The following is a 21,855-nucleotide window of genomic DNA, read 5'->3' as shown; positions in this document are numbered from 1 at the left end:
ATGGATAAACTACAGGGTTAAAATTGACCCTGTTTTAGTTTATCTGTTTATAAAACAAAAAGGTTTAAATTATATATATATTTTTATTCCAACTTATTATGACAGGTTTTACACATTTGTTTTGGAGATGATGGTCAATAGGCCTCATTTAAATGAAACTGTACCTCATTTTTGAGCTGTTGTCCAGCAACAAAATTGACCCGAGGACATCAGGAGGGTTTAACGATTCTTATTTAGCCTTTTCACCTGGAATTAAATAACATTTTACTGCTACATGGTAACAGATCTGCTCAGTAAGTTGCATATCCTGAGCTCCCAGTCAGAATGTAACACATTTACGTCACTGTTCTATAATTGGCTAACAGTGACGCCGACTTATAGCCAGACAGCTCCATGAGACGCAACACAAAAGAGCCTCAGGTTTCAAACAACAACCCACATGAGATTTCAAGCTTATTTCCCCTTCTTATCTACAAAACATGGACGCTGTCTTTAATCAAAAACATTCAGCCCAACACTCAGTTTAGGAGAGTAAATGAGCATTTCAGATGCCTACCCAAGAAAAAAGCAAGCTTTGTCATTTCAGTTGAATTTAAAAACGTCTTTAATATAATAGAGGTTTTATATTTGACACTACGATGATATATTTCACAGTGCTGGATGTCCATGTAGGCCTCATGTTTATTCCATACAAGCCAATGTGTTACTGTTGAGTGGTTTTTATTTCTCTTTGTTACATTTAAAGGTAAGTTGTGAATGGTGTGTACTTATATAGCACTTTTCTCATCTTTTTGACCACACTACATGTCACATTCCCCCATTCACACACATTCATACACTGATGACAGGAGCTACCATGCAGGGTTAGGAAGCTAACCATTCATAAACACATTCACACACCGTTGGTGCAGCCATCAGGAGCAATTTTAGTGAAGTATTTTGCCCAAAGACACATCAACATGTGGACTGGAGGAGACGGGAATCGAACCGCTGATCTTTCGATTAGTTGACAACTATCTACCTCCTGAGTCACAGTTGTTCAGTGAAAAACTTTTTGTTTGTGTTTATTTATTAAATATTTGAATTGGCCTCAATTCTTATTCCAGGTATTATTAAAATAGTCTTAAGAATAATCTAATAACACACTAATTTACACTAGGATGCCACATTATTAATAATAGCCTAACAAATAAATAACACTAAACACAGCATTGTCTTTTAGATGGATTAAATATATATGGTTTCTTTTATTTAGGCTTTTTTGCAGTGGTGGCACTTTCAAGTTTAATACATCCTGCATGACTCCAGCCTGAAGCCAAGTTCCTCTTCCACATAATGGGAAAAGGAAGACTTCCTTCTATAAGACAACAGTGTGTACTGTCCACCTTTAATTACATTTGAATACTTTATTCCCTCAATCAAGTGTCCTGATCAGGGACGAGATCTCTTAAGGCAGGTTTATAGGATGAGACAGTATTTTGGACACAGTGCTCCCATTCATTTCTAATGGAGATGTTTTCCTGCCTATTTGGTGCATCATTCCCAGAGTCTCCCTCTTGTTCTGATCACAACTGTCCTTTATGGCCACAGAAAAGAGGATTCTCTGTTCAATGTGGAAAATTGTCTAAGAGGAATGTCATTCAGCAGCAGCTCCATCCAAACCCGTCCACTGTGCCACTCTGGCCTGCACCCTTCTCCATACAGAGACCCCGCTGTGCTCCCAGCTTCCTGCTAACTGTCTTAGCACATTCCCTGCACTTTTCCCAACACACACACACTGGAAGGAGCTCTCTGATTCAAACGCACACCCGGGCACAAGGACAAAGACACGCAAGCTCATGCAAGAGGTTACATGTCTGCTGTTTTTTAGCTTTCACCATATGCTCTCCAGTCACCCACTATTACTCTATACTGCATACTGTACTTTATACTGTGTCCATGAGGAATGTTTTTGATTTGCCAGAGGGCATGCATTCATTCTAGATAACTCATGTAGTGGCCTTGTCATTGTTAATAATAATATGCAGAGATTTAAGGTTGTGCATACTTTGCAGTAGCAACCAGAAAGCCTGCATGCATTATTTTTTTAAAAGCTAAGACTGGTGCTTTTCTACATTGTGTCAGTGTCGGTCTGGCTCTTCACTGCTCTGTCTGTGGCTCTCAGCCCCAAGCCCATGTGTTCTTATTGAAGCAGTACATTCTCAAAAACACTTCACAAATATGTAGTTCTATTTTTTTAAAGGGCTCAGTAATTTAAAAAAATAGAAAACGTTACTCAACAAGAGGAAGTAGTGCATTTGTTAGGGGATTTTTATTAGAGGCAAAGTAATCCGCATTTGGTTCTCTAGTGAGTATTTCTGGCAGCAGCACAGTGTGTGTGGAATGTGTGTTTATGGCAAACCTACATTCTTTCTAATAGCCAGCAGGAAGCGATGCCACTGGTTGCAAAATGAAGTCCGATTGTATTAAATGTCCATGAGAAAATGAGCCTAACTGTCACTTGAGTTCATAGTCTCAATTAGTACTTTCAAGTCTTCTTCAATACATCATGATGTTCATTTTGTAAGTTAGGGTCCCATTTAGAGTAATATATAAAATAAAGAAGGGTATGCATTAGGACGGGGCTACTTTGCGATTGACAAGTCACTACCACAGTTGATTATGTAACGTAACATGGCATAAACCCATATTCAGAGTGCAGGTGTAGTTGTTCTACAGTGTTTTTTTTTCAGTTCATTTAAATTAATTAACATTTTGGTTTTGAAGAAGTCTTGTTCAGCCTTGAGTTGTTCTTAGAGAGCCTCGAAGCAGTCAGCTATTCTGTTTTTCCTGCAAGTAAATTTTGTTTTGAGCATTTTAAGCCTGTTTTTTGTTAGCAAAAATTGGCATTATTATCAGCATTATCACAGTTAACCATGCACTGTAAATGCACAGTGATAACCAAGCTAGCAGCTAGCGCTGAGCTCAGCGCCACACTTTCGTCCAAATATGGTCAATTCTGGCTCCAAAAATCAAAAATGGCAACAGTCAAATCACCAAACTGGAGGCTTCAAAACGGCAGTCCACCAACTAATGAGTGATGTCACGGTGAATACATCCATATTTTTATACAGTCTGTAGTTGATGATAATGAAGGAACATGTCATCCAGTGCAATAGTGTGACTCATTGGTGTGTTTTTAATAGTTTTTGGACAACAACAGAGCTCAACAACACAGAGGAATTATCAGGCTTTGATACACACACAATACTTGTTAGTAGAAAAAGTTTGCTTTCATAACTTTTTTTTATTTTAACTGCTGGTCAGTTTTCCAGAGGATGAATACTAATATGTTTGTGGTCTGACTTTTTCTCCAGAATGACCATTAGGCCAAAGTGCTCCTTTTGCACATAAGAAACATTAAAACATAATGAGCAGATTGCCATGAAATGTCCTGAATATAGTCATCTTCTTGTGGGAACTCCATGAGCTTTTGTGCCTCTCTCAGGCCAAAATATTAACTTTGCACATATAGCTGTTAGTTTAAGAGTAGTTAATAGAGCCTGTTGGGAATAAACCCTGCTGGTTATATTAACCTCATTACTTTTTTTCTACCACAATCCTCAGGACAATTATGTGGTTCATTATGTTGTGTACTGAACAGCATTTGCCTATATTTTTAGAATTGTACTCTTTTCAGAGAGAGATGCATTTTCCACCACTTCTTCAGTAATGCCAGAGATACAAGCCAAGGGGAAACAAGCAGAAGGTGTTAGTGTGAAAGAGTCATATTGAACATATTTTCATTCTGTGTCCAGGTATCCCACCTGCCAGCGGGACAGGCACCCTTCAGATGACCCTGTTGGACATAAACGACAATGCACCACACGTCTTCCCTCCTGAGGTGGAAATGTGCGAGAGGCCAGACCCCAACGCCATCAACATCACAGCCAGCGACCCTGACCTGAACCCCAACGCCGGACCCTTTGCCTTCGAGCTGGCCAATCGTCCATTAGACGTACGCCGCAACTGGACCCTCAATCGCCTCAGTGGTCAGTATGACATATCATGTCTGTGCCTTGAAATATCAAAGGCCTCCTTGTAAAGGAAGCTTGGTCTTTCTTGACCTTTGAAACAGTAGTTTGACTTCAGCATCAAAAGGTTTTGTCAGTTCATGACCTTTGATCTGTTTCCAGTGGAAGCTGTGAGTGGTTTTGGTCCGGTGTTCACTTTTCATTCAGTCAAGGAAAATCTTAGTTGACTGAAAGTTTACATAATCTTCAACTAATCAATTAGTCACAGAGTAAAAAATAAGAAATTGTTGGATGTTAGGGGACAGAGTGAACTTAACAGCCACACACTTCTCCAATCTCTATTTCTCTGTTTAAAATCTCCAGGTTATGTTCTTCAGGAAACAACAGACGAGGCCTCTCTTGGTCTTGAGAAGCTGCAGCATGTAATGACTGACACACTGTAGTCTCTACTGTACATTTACTGCTAGATTGACAACTTACTTAGCAGTAAGTTCACTTTCTGCTGCTCGCTCTCTCGCTCAACCACTCACTCGCCACGCACACACATTAGGAACTTGCCCTAATGTTTCCCAGGCAACATTGGTTCTCCCAGGCAACAGCACAGAGGTTGACTCACATTTTCGGAGCAGCGCTTGCACAGACACTCCCAAATGCTGCTCTGTTGTTTCCAAATGAATGGATGTTTTGCTTTATTTTTGGCATTTGAATATATATATTTTGGCATTAAAAAATATACACCAGGCCTGTTCAATTACAGGGGAAACACTCATCCAATAAACATTTAGTAAATGCTCAGTAAACGTTGAGTACAGTTAGATCTAGCAATCTCCATTAAGTTGGGTGAGTTCAAAGTTATTCAACCAATGTCGGACTATTGGGAGATTTGATTGGAGAACATACTGACCAACTAATCGACTAGGAGACTACAGCCCTACTCACTAGATGTCCTGATAGTTCAGCTACCTAAGGGTTTGTATCGGGATGCCTTTGGTAGTCCACTTTAGTCAACATGGGTTGTCACTATTCACTCCTTGTACCTGGAGAGCCTGGACAGCCCCCGATTAGCTGCACCTGACTTTCTTTTCCTCTTCAACAAGTGATGTACTTAAATCACACAATGACACTCAAACTCACTGAGAAAGGCCAATGGTCAAAAACTCTGGAAAAAGCTAGCAAGCGCACCTTGTGTTCATTTACAGCAGATATGTCTTCTCAAGGTCAAGAATGAATTTTTACGCTCAATGACTTGAGACTCGATTCATACCTGTTACAAAAGACTTGCTCTGAATGTGAAGTAGTATACCAGCCCAAACAATAAAGTGGAAGTGTGTAATAATGTCTGCTGAACTGTTGAATACAGACTGTGACCTGAGCTTGACAGGCACTTTCAAATCATAGACAGCACATCGTCTTATACTAGACTGCGGTTAAATGGATTCACCTTAGAAATAATCAGTGGGAAGAAGTGCAGTTGATGGTGTGAGAACATCAACTGGGCCAACTAGCGAATGAAGCCAATGTGACTTGTTCTATTTTTGTGTACAAGTTTGATTTAGTTCCAAGTATACTTCTAAGTTTACACAGCAAAGTATTTTCTCTATTACTTCCAGCATTTTCTTTGTTTCCATTTGGAACACTATACAAGAAAGAGAAATTATCCAATTTCTTCTCTTTAGATTAGAACTACATAACATGGTCAATCTAGGCCCGTTTGACGCTGTCGAATCAATTGTCTGGGGAAAATTGCATTTTGTGGTGGGAGCTATTAAGACATTTTACTCTACATTTCACTTCAATAGTTTGAGCTGTTTACCTCATAGAAACTAATAGATTTTTGTGGGTTTAGGCTTAATGTAAGGTTTGGGTAAAAAATGTTTGTATTTTAGTTGGTAGTTTTATCTGTAGAACTCTATTCTCAATCAGCATTACTACTGAAATGTTTTTTGGCAAAGCAAAGGAGCCCCAGCTGCTCCAGTGGCCATCATTAACAGACTCTAGCCATACAGGGAAGCTCCCAGTTTAATTGAGAGGAAGGACGAAAGCAGGATGAAGTCTGTATCTTTCAATTTTTCCGTCTATCTACCCTTCCATCTCCATTCTCTGGCACTCTCAGGCGAGTACGCCCAGCTTCGTCTGAGGATTGGCTCCCTGGCAAGCGGAATCTACGAGGTTCCCATCATGATCACAGACTCTGGCAACCTGCCTATGTCCAACACGTCCTACCTGCGGGTCAAGGTCTGCCAGTGTGATCACCATGGAGACTGTGTGGACATGGAGCGAATCATCGCCGCTGGACTGGGCACCGGAGCTATCATCGCCATCCTCATCTGTATCATCATACTGCTTGGTGAGCTTCACGCACAAGCACACACACACACACACATACACACAAACACAAGCAGGAAGTAGGTTGTTGTAGAGGCCGTTTGTAGGATAGAGCTGCATAATGCTGACACTGACTGATAGTAGAATAGAAAGGAGGCATTCAAACATAACAACACAACAATTTCAACAGTCGTGAAGCATTTTAAATTGTTTGAAAGTATGAAAACATGATTATAGTGTTTCGTAACAGTATTTTCCACCATGACTTTACACCCTATGAAAGAAAGGAACGACTGCACATGAAAACCAAGATGAGATATAAAGCTTTTAACATTCTGTTGCTGTAAGAAGTCAAATCATATTAAATCTACAGCTGTTGTGGAAGGCTGTATGAAAGCCTGCTCGCTAAACCTGGAACACAGCTGGTAAAAAGATTCCACTGAAAGAATAACAACAGAACAATAGAAACATCTGTAACATCAGTATTTGCGAACCCTAATCCCAACCCAAGGCTGGTTTTACCAATTGGGCAGAGTGGGCAACTGGTCCAACTGGTCCCTGAAGGTGTGGGACTCCACACCTTCAGGGTCACCAAAAAGCTCCACTTTCACTTTAGCTCTATTCATTGGCCATTTGGTTATTTCTAATTGGTTAGGGATACATTTGAACAAAGGTCCTGCAGTTATGTTTCGGCCCTGTAGAGAAAAAGTACCATCATTTTGAAGCTCTCGCCCATTAGCTTGGATAACATTGGAGTTAAGGTACCCAATCTGAACTGCAGCATCTCTGGTTTATTGCATGTCGCTCCCCATCTCTCTCTGTCCACTCATTTCCTGTATGTCTCCACTGTTCTTGTCCAATGAATGTCTTAAAACATAAACCAATATAACGACCAAAGTAATAACTGAGATTTTTGTGGAATGTGGTGACATCGATAAAAATAGGTCCAGCATGGCAACAAATAAGAATATTTAAGAAATAAAATTATTACCCAAACTCTCTGTTTGTAGACCCACTTCCTGCTCCAACTCACCATACAGTAGTTACATCCACAGATTAATAGCAACATTGCAGGTGTGCTCTTGGTGCTCTTTGGTTTAATCTACAAATAAAGTGGTTTAGATCATCTTGACAATCTGGCTGTTCACGTGTTACCTTATATATTATTTTTTCTAGTGATGTTGCCAGAATATCACCGTCATCATCATCAAAAACAAACAGCAGTAATCAATACCTAATTAAAACAGTGACATTAAAAAGCATTCAGATTTAAAGGTGTAAAAGCATAAAATAAATCAAATAGCAGAAATAAAAAGATCAATTCCTTATTAAAACATTTGCATTCAAAAACATTCAAATTAATAAATATATATATTTCTAAATTGTCCCACTGTTATCAGGGAATCGATATTTAAAGTGCATTGAAGGTTGTTCCATAAATCTGGAGCACAAAATATAAAAGCAGCGTTCCATGATATAGCCAATGACCAATAGTGAGTACAATGTTTCCATAACCAATATTAGACAAGTTTTAATAGACTGTAGTTTTCTTCTGAAACATTTATTAATTTGCTTTATATTGTGCTCACATGATACATATTCCTTAGCATATTCCATCCACGTTTAATCAAATCACTATAAAGTGACACACAGGAAACACTGGGGCCAGCCCCCTTTACTCTATTGGCCCTAGAGCCAGACTGATACTGGATTTTAGGGGCCAATACCGATATTAGGGATAAAATAATGTTATATGTACAGAATATATACATTTTTTTTTGGCAATGGTACCTCTAAATGTGGTTATCAAACACTTGCGAACTTTATTGTATAAAATGACATCAGTGCACTGAAACAGTAAACTACACACACAGAACAAAATAACATCCATATATGAAACTTAAATTAAGAAAAAAAGCATCAAAAATACATGAAATGCTGCTTATATAACTTTAAAAAATAAAATATAAAATATCGGACAACATATTCGCAGATACCTACAGTATATATCTATGAGAGGTCAATATCGGCTGATAATATCGGCTAACCGATATATCAGTGGGGCTCTAAACTGGTTGATCACTGCGTATATCACTCTACTGTACTTAGTGGAAACTTGGAGGTAAAGGGTACATACACAAAGCCAAAGTGCAAAAAAGGTGCCAAGCAGCATTTTATTTTTTGCACTAACCCAGCCTTGAATAGGAAGTCAAGGTATTATTTTTACTTTATTATCTGAATTTAAAGACAAATATACTTTATCCCATTGGTGGCAGCCAGCAGTTAAAGTAACATCAGTTACAGTGAACAGAGCTTGTTTAGTAAAGCATAGGTTCACCATGGCAGAGATCCCAGCCTCTAATCCCCCAGAGTGTGTGTGTGTCAAAACCAGTTGCAGTTTTTCATGAATGATGTGCTTGTTAACAAGTACAGTACCACTTCATGTATTTTGGACACCGTGCATACGAGCCCTTATGAGCCACTTCCTCATAATAGTAATAATAATAATACAATATCGCCAGGATTGGACAAACAAAGGAACTCTCTGAGTGAGTGCTCAGCTGAGACCATGATGAATGGTTATGAACAAGTAATGGCTTTTACTCCTCTGGGATTTACTATATCAGACATTTAATCTAAAGTGCATCAGATTGGGAACTTTCTTCTTTTTCTTTTTTTTTTGAAAGGCTTTTCAAGTACTTGTTGGGAATGCAATAAAATCTGAGGGAAAAAAAATCACAGTTTCATGATTAATATACATTAGTTTATTTCACAATACTACGGCTGAATAAAATCACACGATCGTGTTTTGAGGCACATCGAGCACATTACGGAACGAGGCCAATCATGGAGTCTGGCACAATAGGCCGTCTTGTTGTTTGAAATAGACTCGATGTGTTGTCTGTTGTCTCGCTAAAAGGCTGCGAGGAGCTGCTAGCAGCCAGCAGCCAAGCCTTCCCCCGTTGGTTTCACTGAGAAAAACGTTACTAATGGTGACAAGCCATTTTTCAAATTGCCTCTCTAGGGTTTAAATTGTCTTCACTTCAAATTTCACTCGTTCCTAATTTATTTTGGCTTTTGCAGGTAGCAGCGTGTGGCTTTACAAACACATACACGTGCGCAAGCCCGAGCTCCCCCCGCCTCATACATCCACACAGATAAATACGTTAAAGATTCACAGAGAATTTTCAAAAACCACACGTCGTTTCAAAATAAGAGCTGTACTACTCCATTCTTTAAAATACTAACATCCTATGAGAGGATTTCATCTGCTGTCTGGTGTTGAACTGTGACTGTCTACACGCTACTTAAGGAGAAGCTTTGCAGTTGTGATACAAATCTCGCATCAACGACGGTGAACAGGGTCTCCCGGAGCACAGGCTGTCAGCCGATAGCGTCTGAATACAGAGCTAATCGAGAGAGAGAAAAAAACAAACGCTGTGAGATATGGAAGATAAGAGTGTTGCAATGTGGGAGCATTAGTCAGTAACATCAGAATTTCATGAGTGTTTCCAAATGTTGAGAGGTTTTGGAATCACACGGCACGCTGTTTAAACAAGCCTATAAATGGTGTTGGTCCTCCCAAGAGCATTTACTGCCTAAATAAACATCTCACGAACACAGAAAGGGGAAGAGCTGAGCTGAGCTGATCTGGTTGTATTTTTAAAAGGTTGGTTAAATTCAAACCTGATCACATACCAATCCTTTCTGCTGGTGCCTCAAAGCTGCTCTCGGCAGTGTGTGTGAATGTGAAGATGACTTGGTAGCAGCAGCGTGAGAGTGGCTCTTTGGGTTTAGACGGTAAACAGATCTGCTGAACTCTGACATGATGAATTCATTATAGAGTCTGTTTCCTCTCTTTCTTATGAGAAAAGAGCAGCCTACAAAACACTCAAATAGCTTTTTTTATCTCATCTCAGTTCAATGTCCTATCAGCTAACTTGACAACATATCAAAGATCCTTTTACGAGGTAGGAAACTCTACTCTGACAGTTATTTGCACGTGGATATGGCGTTACTTTTGTGCCACATTAGTGACAGCGCAGTGGGACTCTCACAAGCGCACACTTTATATTTTGAAGAAGGAAAAAAATGAATCCGAGCAAACATAAATGTGTCCTGTACGCTCTCAGCTCTGCCTGAATGCTCATCTACACACCTACACAATAACAGCCAATCACAGACCCAGAGGAAACAATTCTGATTGGCTGTTTTGCATCCAATCAGGCTGCTTCCACAAGAAGCAAGCGATGGATTTTTGAAAATGATGTAGCAAGAGAATTTCGAAGAAAAGTAAAATTGTTTATCGTGTATAGTGTTTCATTTTATTTATTTGTATCACTTTTAACCATTACGTGGCTACTGTTGTGTCAGTTTTTGAATTTCTCCCCTTGGGGATCAATAAAGATACCTACCTTAACTTACATTAAACTGCAGAAAATAGTACAAACAGCTGTATAATACACTCAACTAAATAGTAGAGACTGTTGAATGTTCTTCAGATACTAAATCTAAGTGTTTATGTTATTGTTTTCTGTCGTTCTCAAAATCCGTCGCTTGCCTCTTGTGGAAGCAGCCTGATTGGATGTAAAACAGCCAATCAGAATTGGCACAAAAATAACACCATACACAGCGTTTGTTGTTCCAACATCTGACAGAGTGAGACCTCTTCTCTCCAGCTGATTGCCTCATGTTATTGTCAGCAGTCACGGTCTCCAGTTAAACTTTCACTCATGTGTTTGATGGTTTTAAATCAGTACTCAGCACCATCTGTTATTTTAATGCACTGCATACTGTATTTAACCCTTACATACTGTATTTAACCCTTACATACTGTATTTAACCCTTACATACTTTTTATAGCCCTTACATACAGTTTTTAGCCCTAAACACATTTCTTTTAGTTCCACTTTTCCTAATGTGACCCTGAATATACCAAAATGGAAATAAAATGCATATTTTTATTTCTATTTTTGTACAGCTGATACAAATTTTTGGATATTCAAATGTACACAATTTCTTTTTTTAAAACAACATTCTATCAAATGTTCTCCTGGAACATAAGATACTGATTGTGAATGTCTTTTTTTCCATAAATAAATAGAATACACTCTTCATTAAGAATTCATCAAACCTTTATTAATGACTGTTAATGAAAGTGAATTGTAATTATGAGTCAGAATATGAACAGTATGTAAGGGTTAAGCACTTTGATTTTCAGGTTGACGTTAAATCGAGCACTGGACAGCTGCGTCTTTGTAGATAAACAGAAGCATCAGATCAGATTCAGTATCAACAGATGCTCGTCATTAGAGAACTTTGATTTGGATCTGGGCTGAAGAAACCTCATTAGTACATCCCTCGTTAACAGCATTACCATAATATTTCATAAAAACGTTCATACTACTCAGAGGATCACTACTAATATGAGCTTTCTTAAGCACCGCTGTGTTCAGCTTCACTTCACTTCATCACTAACGTCCACACAGACATGAGTAGATGACCCTACTGATTTTTTAAGATTCTGCTACATATCACACAGATTTTCTGTATATTTGCAAAACACATTCCTTTCTCGTCTGAAGGAGAATTGTTTTGAATTCCATGGTTCCAGATGTTGTTTGGAACTGCCCCCTGTATTAAACAACATCTGTATGTCCTCTGGTCCTACAGTGCTCGTGCTGCTGTTCGTCATGTGGATAAAGAGGAGAGATAAAGAGCGTCAGGCCAAGCAGCTCCTCATCGACCCTGAGGATGACGTCCGAGACAACATCCTCAAATACGACGAGGAGGGAGGCGGAGAGGAGGACCAGGTACAAACACACACACACACACACACACACACACACACACACACACTGGGAAAATAACAAGACGATAACACCAAGAAGCCATCCAAACAGATCGCTCCTGCTGTGCAGCCTTTACAGTTATTTAATTGTTACGTCAATTCTGATTGGCTGAGCTGACTATAGGTTAGTGGTCATATCTGATTGGTGGCTCTGTCTTCAAGCTTATCTTTAATGCCACTGATGGTCGCGACATAAATCAGCCTGGAGCTGCACTTCGGTTTATCAGTGATAAATACACACACATCCTTTTTACAATTCGCACCTCCCCCTTTACACACACACACACACACCCACACACACCCACGTATCCTCAGAAAAATAACCATAAAAGACACATGATGTTACCACGCAGACACGCTCTCCTCTCCTCTACAGTTTTCAATCATCTGTCCTCCAGCTAAGATTAAGTGTACTACAAAAGAGGACCTCAAAACAGGATTAATTGCTTTCTGTTGGAGAACAATTTCCTGTGTCCCTCCACACAACTTCTCTGCCAGTGCCAAGCGCATAAGCTGCTCCGCACTCCTGCTGGTAAAATGTTTAACCCTCATTTACCCAGCCAACTTGACTGAAGAGCGTGCGCAGAGAGTTCCACTGTACGCTCGAGAACATACACACACCTGAAGTGCCGTTACACACCCACAATTCTTTACCGACGTTCACATAATGCTGTGTTTGGCAGCTGTAGACGTTCTCAGCTCTTACAGAACAAAGGCTGAGATTGTATTTCGAAAGCAACATTCAGTCTGGCAAAATTGGATTTTTTTTTTTTCACTTGCTAGCTTTTTTCAGAGCTTTTCAACAACATCTCACAGGTTAAATCAGCAGATTGAGGTAAGATTGTTGCGAGAAAACTAAAGGAAACATTTTCGCATTTGATTTGTGCTGCTTTACAGATGATATCCTGCTTATATAGAGCTATTTAATACACCTTACCAGCAGGAAAACCAGCTTCTGTTTCATTTCATTTCATTTTTATTTATTTGTAAGGACAACACACGTTAATCACAATTTCTGTTAACGTGTCCGTGTTAGCCAGACAGTAAAATGTTGTGAAACCACGACATTCTTCTCTGTCTCAGCTAGAGCCTGACCGATACTGGGTTTGTGGGGCTGATACCGATACCTATAGTAGACAGTAAAAAAATGATCATATTGATATATTGACCAATAATGTTGTATGTACAGAATATATAGACAAACACATGACACCTCAAATGTATTGAAGGTATGATGTTTACAGTTTAACAATGAACATTATTGTATAAAATGACATCAGTGCACTGAAACAGTAAACTTCTCTGGAAATTAAAAAATTAGAATGAGCTAAAATAAAAATGTAAAATAAAAAAAAACAAACAAAGAAAAAAGTATGAAACTTGAATTAAGAAGGGTCAAATATACATAAAATGTTGCCTATATAACTATAGAAAATTTAAAATCGACAGATATCAGACAACATATGCACCAATACTGATACATCTGTGATAGGTCAATATGGGCCGATATATTGATCAGGCTCTCACATATTCTGTTTTCTTTTGGTTGCCATGTTTTTTGTGTCGTTCTTTCTCGGTTGCCAGTTTGTGGTCACTGAGCCTGCACTTGGTTAGAATGTGTCTCTGCTTTCTATCTCTGACAGTAAACTGATATTCTGCCAACTCATCATCTCCTGTTAGAGCCAGATAACATCTAATCTACTTTGACTTCCAGTTTCTTCTTTCCAATGTTCCACATAGCTTTATTTACATTTATAATTTAGTTCACTCTGATTGGTGTTTGGAGAGCATTGTTGGTGTGAGACTGGTCGGAACGTATCTGAGGGGGGGGGGGGGGGGGGGGGGGGGGTTTGTCTCAGCACCAGCTGGCATAGGGGACTCTTTTCTGGGCTCAGCTCTTGGGTTTGGAGAGCGTTGGAATGGAGGGTGTCTAGAGGACTGGGTTTAGGGTGATTAAAGAATGTGAGTGCTCTCTATTGAATGTTAATTATCAGTGTGTGTCTGCCTCATTCTGCTCTACATGCATTAGTTGGTGTTTTTCAAAGTGTAAAATATATGTGTAGAATGGTGCATGTAACGCTTCTCCAACTGGGACAACTATAATGACTGATTGGCCCCTATACTTCACCAACATACAGCTAATGAGGTGGATGACACTATCAAATATTTAGAATTTATATAATTTATATATATAGTGTAGCGCCCACTCTCCAATCTCACCCACCACCCCTGTTGTATTATTATACTATTATATTATCATTATATCAGTGGTATAAAATGATCTTCAATTGACAATAATATCGTTTATCGTGATTATTTCTGAGACAATATATCGTCCAATAAAATAAGTTATCGTGACATGTGTAATTTAGAGCTCGTCAAGCTCTTTCTTTTGATGCATCCACTGCCATGTTAAAACCCCCAGATGCTGTTATGGTTATGCCAAAGTAGGTATAACTCAAACTATGTTCAAGGTAATGATTATTTATGGTAAACTGGTGTTTGTTCTCCTCACATCTGGAGCGTTTTTGAAAAATCACGACATTAGTTTTCTTCATATTTACTGCCAGAGCCCACTTCTAACAGTACTTTTTCCATTATATCCATCTGTTACTGTAGTCCTTGATCAGTAGCAGACAGTAGATCAAGATCATCAGGATAAAACAGAGACTTCACCTCTCTGTCTAGGAGCGACAGGGAGTGAGCTGAACAGCAGCTTCATTTATATACACATTAAATAAAGACAAACACCTGTTCTCTGGCTTAAGCATTCAGTTTGTTTGTCTCCAATTTTTAACAGCACATCTATTTTCCAAATACATTGATTCAACCACATCATACCCAGTAGCGTGCGGTGGTGTTTCAGTCAGGGCCAGCATCAAAATCCAACTAGAAACTCTGCTTGCCTTAGGGCGTTCTGTCAATAACACATCAACATTTGATTGGCTGATGATACGGTCACTCAACGTTACACATCCAATAGCAGCGTCCAGCTCGATCAGAGGGCTAGCAATGCAACTACTGCTGGCCCCAGCAGAGGAAAGGAGCGGTGATGCGTTTATAGGACATAGGAGATTTGAGCTCCAGAAAATATAACCATTCGTTTTCTGGATAAAGTTGCATACTGAACAAGTAATTGACTCCAGATACATTTCAGAATGATCAAATAGAGTTGAAGCTTTCTTGAAGTCAATAAAACAAGTGAATATCTCTGGTATTCTTTTATTTAGAACACTGTAGAATAATTTACCCAGACAACTGCTGACGCAGATGCCATGGTATTTACAAGGGTCTGATGTTTCTCTACCCTCATAAATGGGGGGAATGAGCCCTTTGCACAAGGAGAACATCCTCACAGTAATATGATATTGAACAACTTCAGTACTACGCCCTGCATCTTGAGGGTGCTTGCATTTGAGCATTTCATTTTTAATGCTTTCTGGACCACACGCTATTTCTTTGGCCGGGAGAGATTTTGTCTGTGTGGTCAGTTCTTGTGAGATTTTCTTTTATAATACATTGATCTGGAATAATTAGATATTTTTTGTGGTATTTCTTTGTACACATTTTCCAAAATGTGCTCTCCAGATGTCCCTTTATTTTTGGATGAGTAATGCTTGCGGTTGCTTTGTGTTGAAGTTGTTCCACATATCCCAGAAATGATTTTGATTAATAGCATTCTCAATATCTACAAGTTTCATGTGGGTATCATTTTGTTTTTTTGCTCCTAATTGTACGTTTATATCTGCTTAAAATCTCATTGTACACAATGCATCGGGCTGAGTTGTTTGGTTGGTGATGTTGTTCATTTGCTGTTTTTCTCAGCTAAACCATTTAGCAGCGTTTTGCTTTTTTACAGGCTTCCATTATTGTGTTATTAGGTCAGCTTTAACAGCAGACTTTTGAAATATCATATTGACTTCATCTATGGCCTTCTCTGCACCAACTCTGCTATGGGGATATTGATATTGGTCATATATTGATATGTCATTTATCAGATCAGGTGAGTTCAAGGCCCTGGTGAATTTGTCTCCACTGTCTGGAGCCCATCAGCAAGTAGGATATAAATAGGATGTTTGTGGTCTAAAAGGGTAGAGTGTTGTCTAACAGTGAAAGTGGAGGGGTCCATGTCAGTGACTGCATAGTCTACTACACTAGACCCAATACCTGAAGAGTTTAGGGCCGTTTCCACTGCAGGAACTTACAGTAATTTTACAGGGCCATGACCGTTGGCGTGTGTCTCCATAGCAGGAACCTCCCTTGAAAGACAATCTCCTGGAACTTTTACGGATGCAAAACAAGTCCCTGCCTCGGGGTATGTACTCCGTGCGGCCCCGAAAAAGTCCAGGGTGGGGCTATAGGTTGACTCAGTGCTGATTGGGTATACTCAAAGCGGGATGTTACATCAACAGAAAGCCCCAAAATAAGCGTATATAAACTGTTGCAGAATGATTAGGTCACCTCCAGAGTCCGGTGGGTCCTATCAAGGTCCTACTCTGCAATTGAGACACAACTGTAAAGTTCCCACCACCTTAATTTTACCCGGAGCTTCTTTAATGGAAACGGGACTAATGTAAATCTCCCTAGAGTCCCTTTTAGCCTACTGTTAACAGATGCACTACCTACCTGCCACTTTGATTTATTTCTGAGTCAAGGTTGTTCTGATTGCTAGTAATTGGTGATGGTTGGTGTGGTACACAGGGGAAACCAACCAATTCATGTAATTGTTGCCCTGTGGACATCTGGTTCAGAAGCAGGTCTTCCAGGGCCTAGAAATAGGCGATTTCTGAATGGACAGTCTCAAAAATGTCTCAATCAAAATAAGGAAAGAGTGATCTACTAGGAGCATATAAATATCAGAGGGATATTGATCCCTATTAGTTATGCCCAGGGATTGATCGAACCTTAACCAAACCATGTGATTCACCCTGTTTTACTGGTGAGATCTCCTTTATACCACACCAAGATGTCCCGCTGATGTTCTGCCCTTTTTTAAGTTTTACAGAGGGCAGCGTGACTTCATTATATCATGGAGGACACTGAGTGAGTAGAACATTTTCGACACAGTGTTTCTGTCAACAGTTACATCAACGTCTTTGATAGATTTCCTCTCCTCAGCTCAAAGGTTAAGGAGTGCTCTGAGACTCTAAATATTCCAGCAGCTTGTAGCAAATGAACAAAAAAACCATTAAAATGAAATAGTTAGACAAATGTGAAAACACCTACAACTATCTGCATATTAACAAATAATATAAATAATGTAACAAATTCTATGGAGGCACATACTCTTTTAACTAATACTACTACTATGGCTATTATTATTATTTTTTACCTGCCAAGGCATTTCCATGTTGTTCTATTGCTCAAGTGGGAAGGTGTTCTGAGTATGTGCATCCTGCATGGGGTGCATAGGGTATGCAGAATTGCTCTGAAGTCTACCAGCTCAGGGGGACCAGGAGCAGCTACTGTGCTGCTGCATATCTCTGCTGCTGATGCTGTAAAGGGGTTTGGTTGCCAGGGGCTAAGAAGGGGTAAAGTAGTCTTCTCTAGTTGTGCTTGACAGTGATGAGGTGGTGGGTGCCTGGGCAGTGATAGGTGTAGGCTGAGCTGTTGTGTCTCCTCACAGCAGAGGGGATGATCATGAGGAGGAGGTCTGGAATGGCTTCTAAAGGTCCTAGTAGAGGAAGTAGTGGAAGGTCTAGTGTCTTCTAGGGTCTTTGCAAAAATCTCCAACTTATCTCTCAGGTGCTAATAGTTGAATGGAAATTGGGCAAGGGGTACATCCTCTGATCTCTAAAATAACTACTACTACTACTACTACTAGAAAGTCTTATACTTGACCTTATAAGTCATTATCAAATGCTTTATAATGCGTAAGGATTATTGTTATAAAGCATTATGAATGTTTATGAGTGATTATAACTAGAATTATACAGTGCTCTAAGCCGAGTATAACACATTTTAAGTATGTGTGTAATTAATTACATTCATCATAGAAAGTGTTACCAAGTTCTTCTTGGTTAGTGACTCCTCCATACTTCATTAGTTTATGATATTATTATTCAGGAAGGGATTCTGTTCAATGTTGCATATTAATGATATAATTTGCAATTAATTTAATATAGTTTCAGCTGTCAGAGTTGCTCCAGTAATGTACTAAAAAAGAGAACAAGCTGTTTCCAGCCAAATTATCTCAAGACAGTGATGCCTATTATAACAGATGACTAACAGATGATCAAGGTTTATGGTTTAATTAAAGTTGTTCTTGGCCTTTTGGCAAATTTCAGGTTTGATTACAAAGCTCTGTTTTACTCATAGCAAAAAGCAAATGATGTCATAATGTCAGTCAGGTGGATTCTAAAGGCTGATTCATGGTAGGTTCAAACTTTTTGATAATTATCACTCAACATAAATTGAAGAGTCAGACGACATTTTCAAGTTATGCTTTGGTAAAAGATTGCAGTCATCTCCATGGTAACCAGAAGCTATCCTCCAGCTGGCTTGTTCAGTTACATTATATCATCCACACAGAGACTATTTAAACAAGGAAGTTGAAGTGATGTAAAGTTACAGACCAAAATCTCAATATGGAAGTTAAGAGAAAACTACAATTTCCATGGCGACATTAGTAACGCTGCCCGATCGCACTGTGTGACAAATATGAAGGTGTCCAGACATAACAGAATTCTCCAGCTTCGTGACATGAAAGGGGAGTTTCGAATTACACTTTTTTTCTGTCGAGCAACACTTATCAAAAGTGTCGAGAGACCTTTCCATAAGTCAGCCTTAAGCCAGAAGCAGTTTGCTTAAATAAAATAATATGACTTAGTCTGAGATGAACTGATGGTGACGTGTATCTCATCGAGTACTGATGTAAAAACTGTTGTGGAGCAGCCAGTAATGATGCAGAGAAACAAGTAAAGCTAATGTCTCTTAAGCAATGTCAGCTTGTTAAGACATTAAACCAAATGGAACTTAATGGTAACAGTCTACATGAAGAAAGATCAACTCAGTATCTGCTGTATACAACTTCAAAATAAAAGTGTTACACATAAAATGACTGCATAACTCAGTGTTGGGTTTGTGTTTTTGGTCAAGTAAATGTTATTTTCAGTGTTCAGACTGTGTACACAGTTCAGTACATGAAAGTAAATACAAGGAACCTTGATGTGATCTCTGCAGTAAATATGATAAAGAAAACTAATAAAGGAAAATCAAGGTTTGCTTACAGTAACACAGGCCTTGGATGGTGTCGGGAATCTATTTGATTTGATTTGATTTTTATGTCGGGGGGGTTTTTTAACCACAGACAGACTGAGTCTTTATTTGTCTGGATTTAAGCCTTAGATAAAAAGCAGACTCAGTTCCCAGGAACACACTCAGGCTTTAAGCATGCTAAGCATGACAAATACGCCTTATTAGACCTTCATTCACTGCAGTTGTTCACTCACCTCTAATCCTTACCTATAACTAATACTACTTTAACTTCAAAGGCTTATTGAAGATTACATAATGTGAAATGGAATGTAAATGTCTGTCCTTCTGGAGCAAAAATCATCAGAGAGGTTTCTGATAAGTAGAGATTCAAACACAGTACAGAGCCTCCGGACACTTTTCTCCACAGATTGCTGCCATTCAGCAGGTGGAGGTTGTGTTCTTGCTGTTTAAAGGTCATCCAACCTGAGGGCCTCATGCACGTCACTGCCATAACATCCATCTTATAAACTCATGTGTGAGAAGGGGCTAGTAATATAATAAAAGTCTAATGCAATCTCAACTCACTGCCCTCATGTGATGAAAACGCTGCAAAAGACAAAGTTTGACCTTTTTTTATTTTTGGTTAAACTAATCCAAAAAATGTTTCAGTTTAGTTTACGTACGCAATTGTGAGACCATGAACAATGAAAGAATAGACTGATATTAACCCTCCTGTTGTCCTCGAGTCAAGGAAGGAAGGAGGAAGGAAAGGAAGGGGGAAAGAATGAAGGAAAGGAGGGAGGAAGAAGGAAGGAAAAGAGGGAGGGAGGGAGGAATAAGGAAGGAAAGGAGGGTGGAAGAAAGGGAGGAAGGTAGGAGGGAGGAAAGAAACAGAAGGAAGGAGGGAGGAAAGGAAGGAAGGGAGATAGGAAGGAAGGAAGGGAGAAAGAAGGAGGAAGGAAGGGAGGAAGGAGGGTGGAAGGAGGGAAGGAAGGAAAGGAGGGTGGAAGAAAGGGAGGGATGAGGAAAGAAGGAAGGAAGGTAGGTAGGAGGGTGGAAGGAAGGAAGGAAGGAAAGGAGGGTGGAAGAAAGGGAGGGAGAAGGAAAGAAAGAAGGAAGGTAGGTAGGGGGGAGGAAAGAAACAGAAGGAGGGAGGGAGGAAAGGGAGGAAGGAAGGAAGGAAGGAGGGAAGAAAAGAAGGACAGATGGAAGGAAAGAAGGAACAGTCAAAACAGACAGGGTCAATTTGACCCGGGAGGACGACACAAAGGTTAAAGGAAACTAATGACAGGTTGCACACTATAAGAAAATACCAGTACAAATGTCAAACATAGAGTCCTCAATAAATCCTGTCAGGTTGTAGCAGGGTTCTCAGAAGCTCTCCACTGAAAACTTTTGTGTTCGGTCGGCTATTATTGTGAACAAAGCCCAAGGTCAGTCCACAGCATGCCGTTATTGTCCTGAAAAGGCTGCTTTAGTCCCATTTCCCCCCCGGAGACCAGAGAGCATGAAATGGTTTCTGGATGGTTGCTGTAGTGATTTAGCCACTGCCGTTTAACATGAACAGATCAGAGGCCGTGACACACACTCCCCCCCACCCCCCCACCCCAACCCCACCCCACCCGCTGTGCTGATGTGGTGTAAGAGAAGGTGAGAGGGGCAGACTGTGGATGCTAATTAGACAGCATTAGAGTGTGCTTGACTCCTCCCTGAGGACGGATGATGTAGGAGAGATGGTAGACGTTGCATCAGAGGAGCTCATGCCCCTTTGAGTCATTGAAATTCTCACTACATCATCTGTTAAATACAGCTGGAACATAAAGGTAGTGAGTTTCAAGTTGTAACTCAGGACTTGTATGTCCTGATCAAGACTGAGTCCAGAGGCTACTAAAGCGCTACCATTACAGAATCCATTATTGTGCAGTTCTAGGTAGATTTGTTGGAGTTTGGTTATGAAGCTGAAGCCAAGAAAAGCTCATTTTTTCTCATTTTAGTTTTTACAGCAGCTCAAATGTGCTGCCAAGAACAGATTATGTCTCTTTACAAGCAGAAGTGTTGAAGAGTTTTATTCATGTTTGAAGATGATGCAGACACTGTGTCTCCGTACTTAATAAGGTGCAATTTCATATGAAATCAAAACGATGCACAAAATAAACAGGATCAGGATAAGAATGTGCTCCAGTGGTTTGCAGATTGTTTTAAATTTCTTTTTAAATATGTAGTTGTCAAAGTTAATGTGGATTTAAAAAATAGCAGTTCAGTCATTACTGCCAATATATGAAACAATAGTCTATTAAAGAGGAAAGTTCAGGGATAGGTTCACAGTTGTTTAAGTCTGACTTAAAGCAATAGAAAGATGTGTATGTGATGTTCTTCCATAGTTCTTGTTTTTACACACATTAAAGGAGAGTTCCACCCATTTTTAACATCAGTGTGTTTTTCCAGGTGTTGATGAGAACTGCTGCATGA

General features: G+C 39.6%; 1 protein-coding gene across 1 annotated transcript in view; it reads left to right on the top strand.

Moving 5' to 3' along the window:
- LOC133985056 (cadherin-2-like) overlaps positions 1 to 21,855 on the top strand; it is a 104,712-nt gene that overhangs the window by 74,351 nt on the left and 8,506 nt on the right. Inside the window, exons 12-14 of the mRNA XM_062424610.1 lie at positions 3,798 to 4,031; positions 6,127 to 6,360; positions 12,012 to 12,151. Coding sequence (XP_062280594.1) covers positions 3,798 to 4,031; positions 6,127 to 6,360; positions 12,012 to 12,151 — 608 coding nt within the window. The remainder of the gene's footprint in view (positions 1 to 3,797; positions 4,032 to 6,126; positions 6,361 to 12,011; positions 12,152 to 21,855) is intronic.

The sequence above is a fragment of the Scomber scombrus genome, chromosome 8 (genome assembly GCF_963691925.1).
Source record: "Scomber scombrus chromosome 8, fScoSco1.1, whole genome shotgun sequence".
NCBI classification, from domain to species: domain Eukaryota; kingdom Metazoa; phylum Chordata; class Actinopteri; order Scombriformes; family Scombridae; genus Scomber; species Scomber scombrus.
The sequence above is the reverse complement of the archived record's forward strand: the minus strand, read 5'-3'. Positions and strand labels throughout refer to the sequence as shown.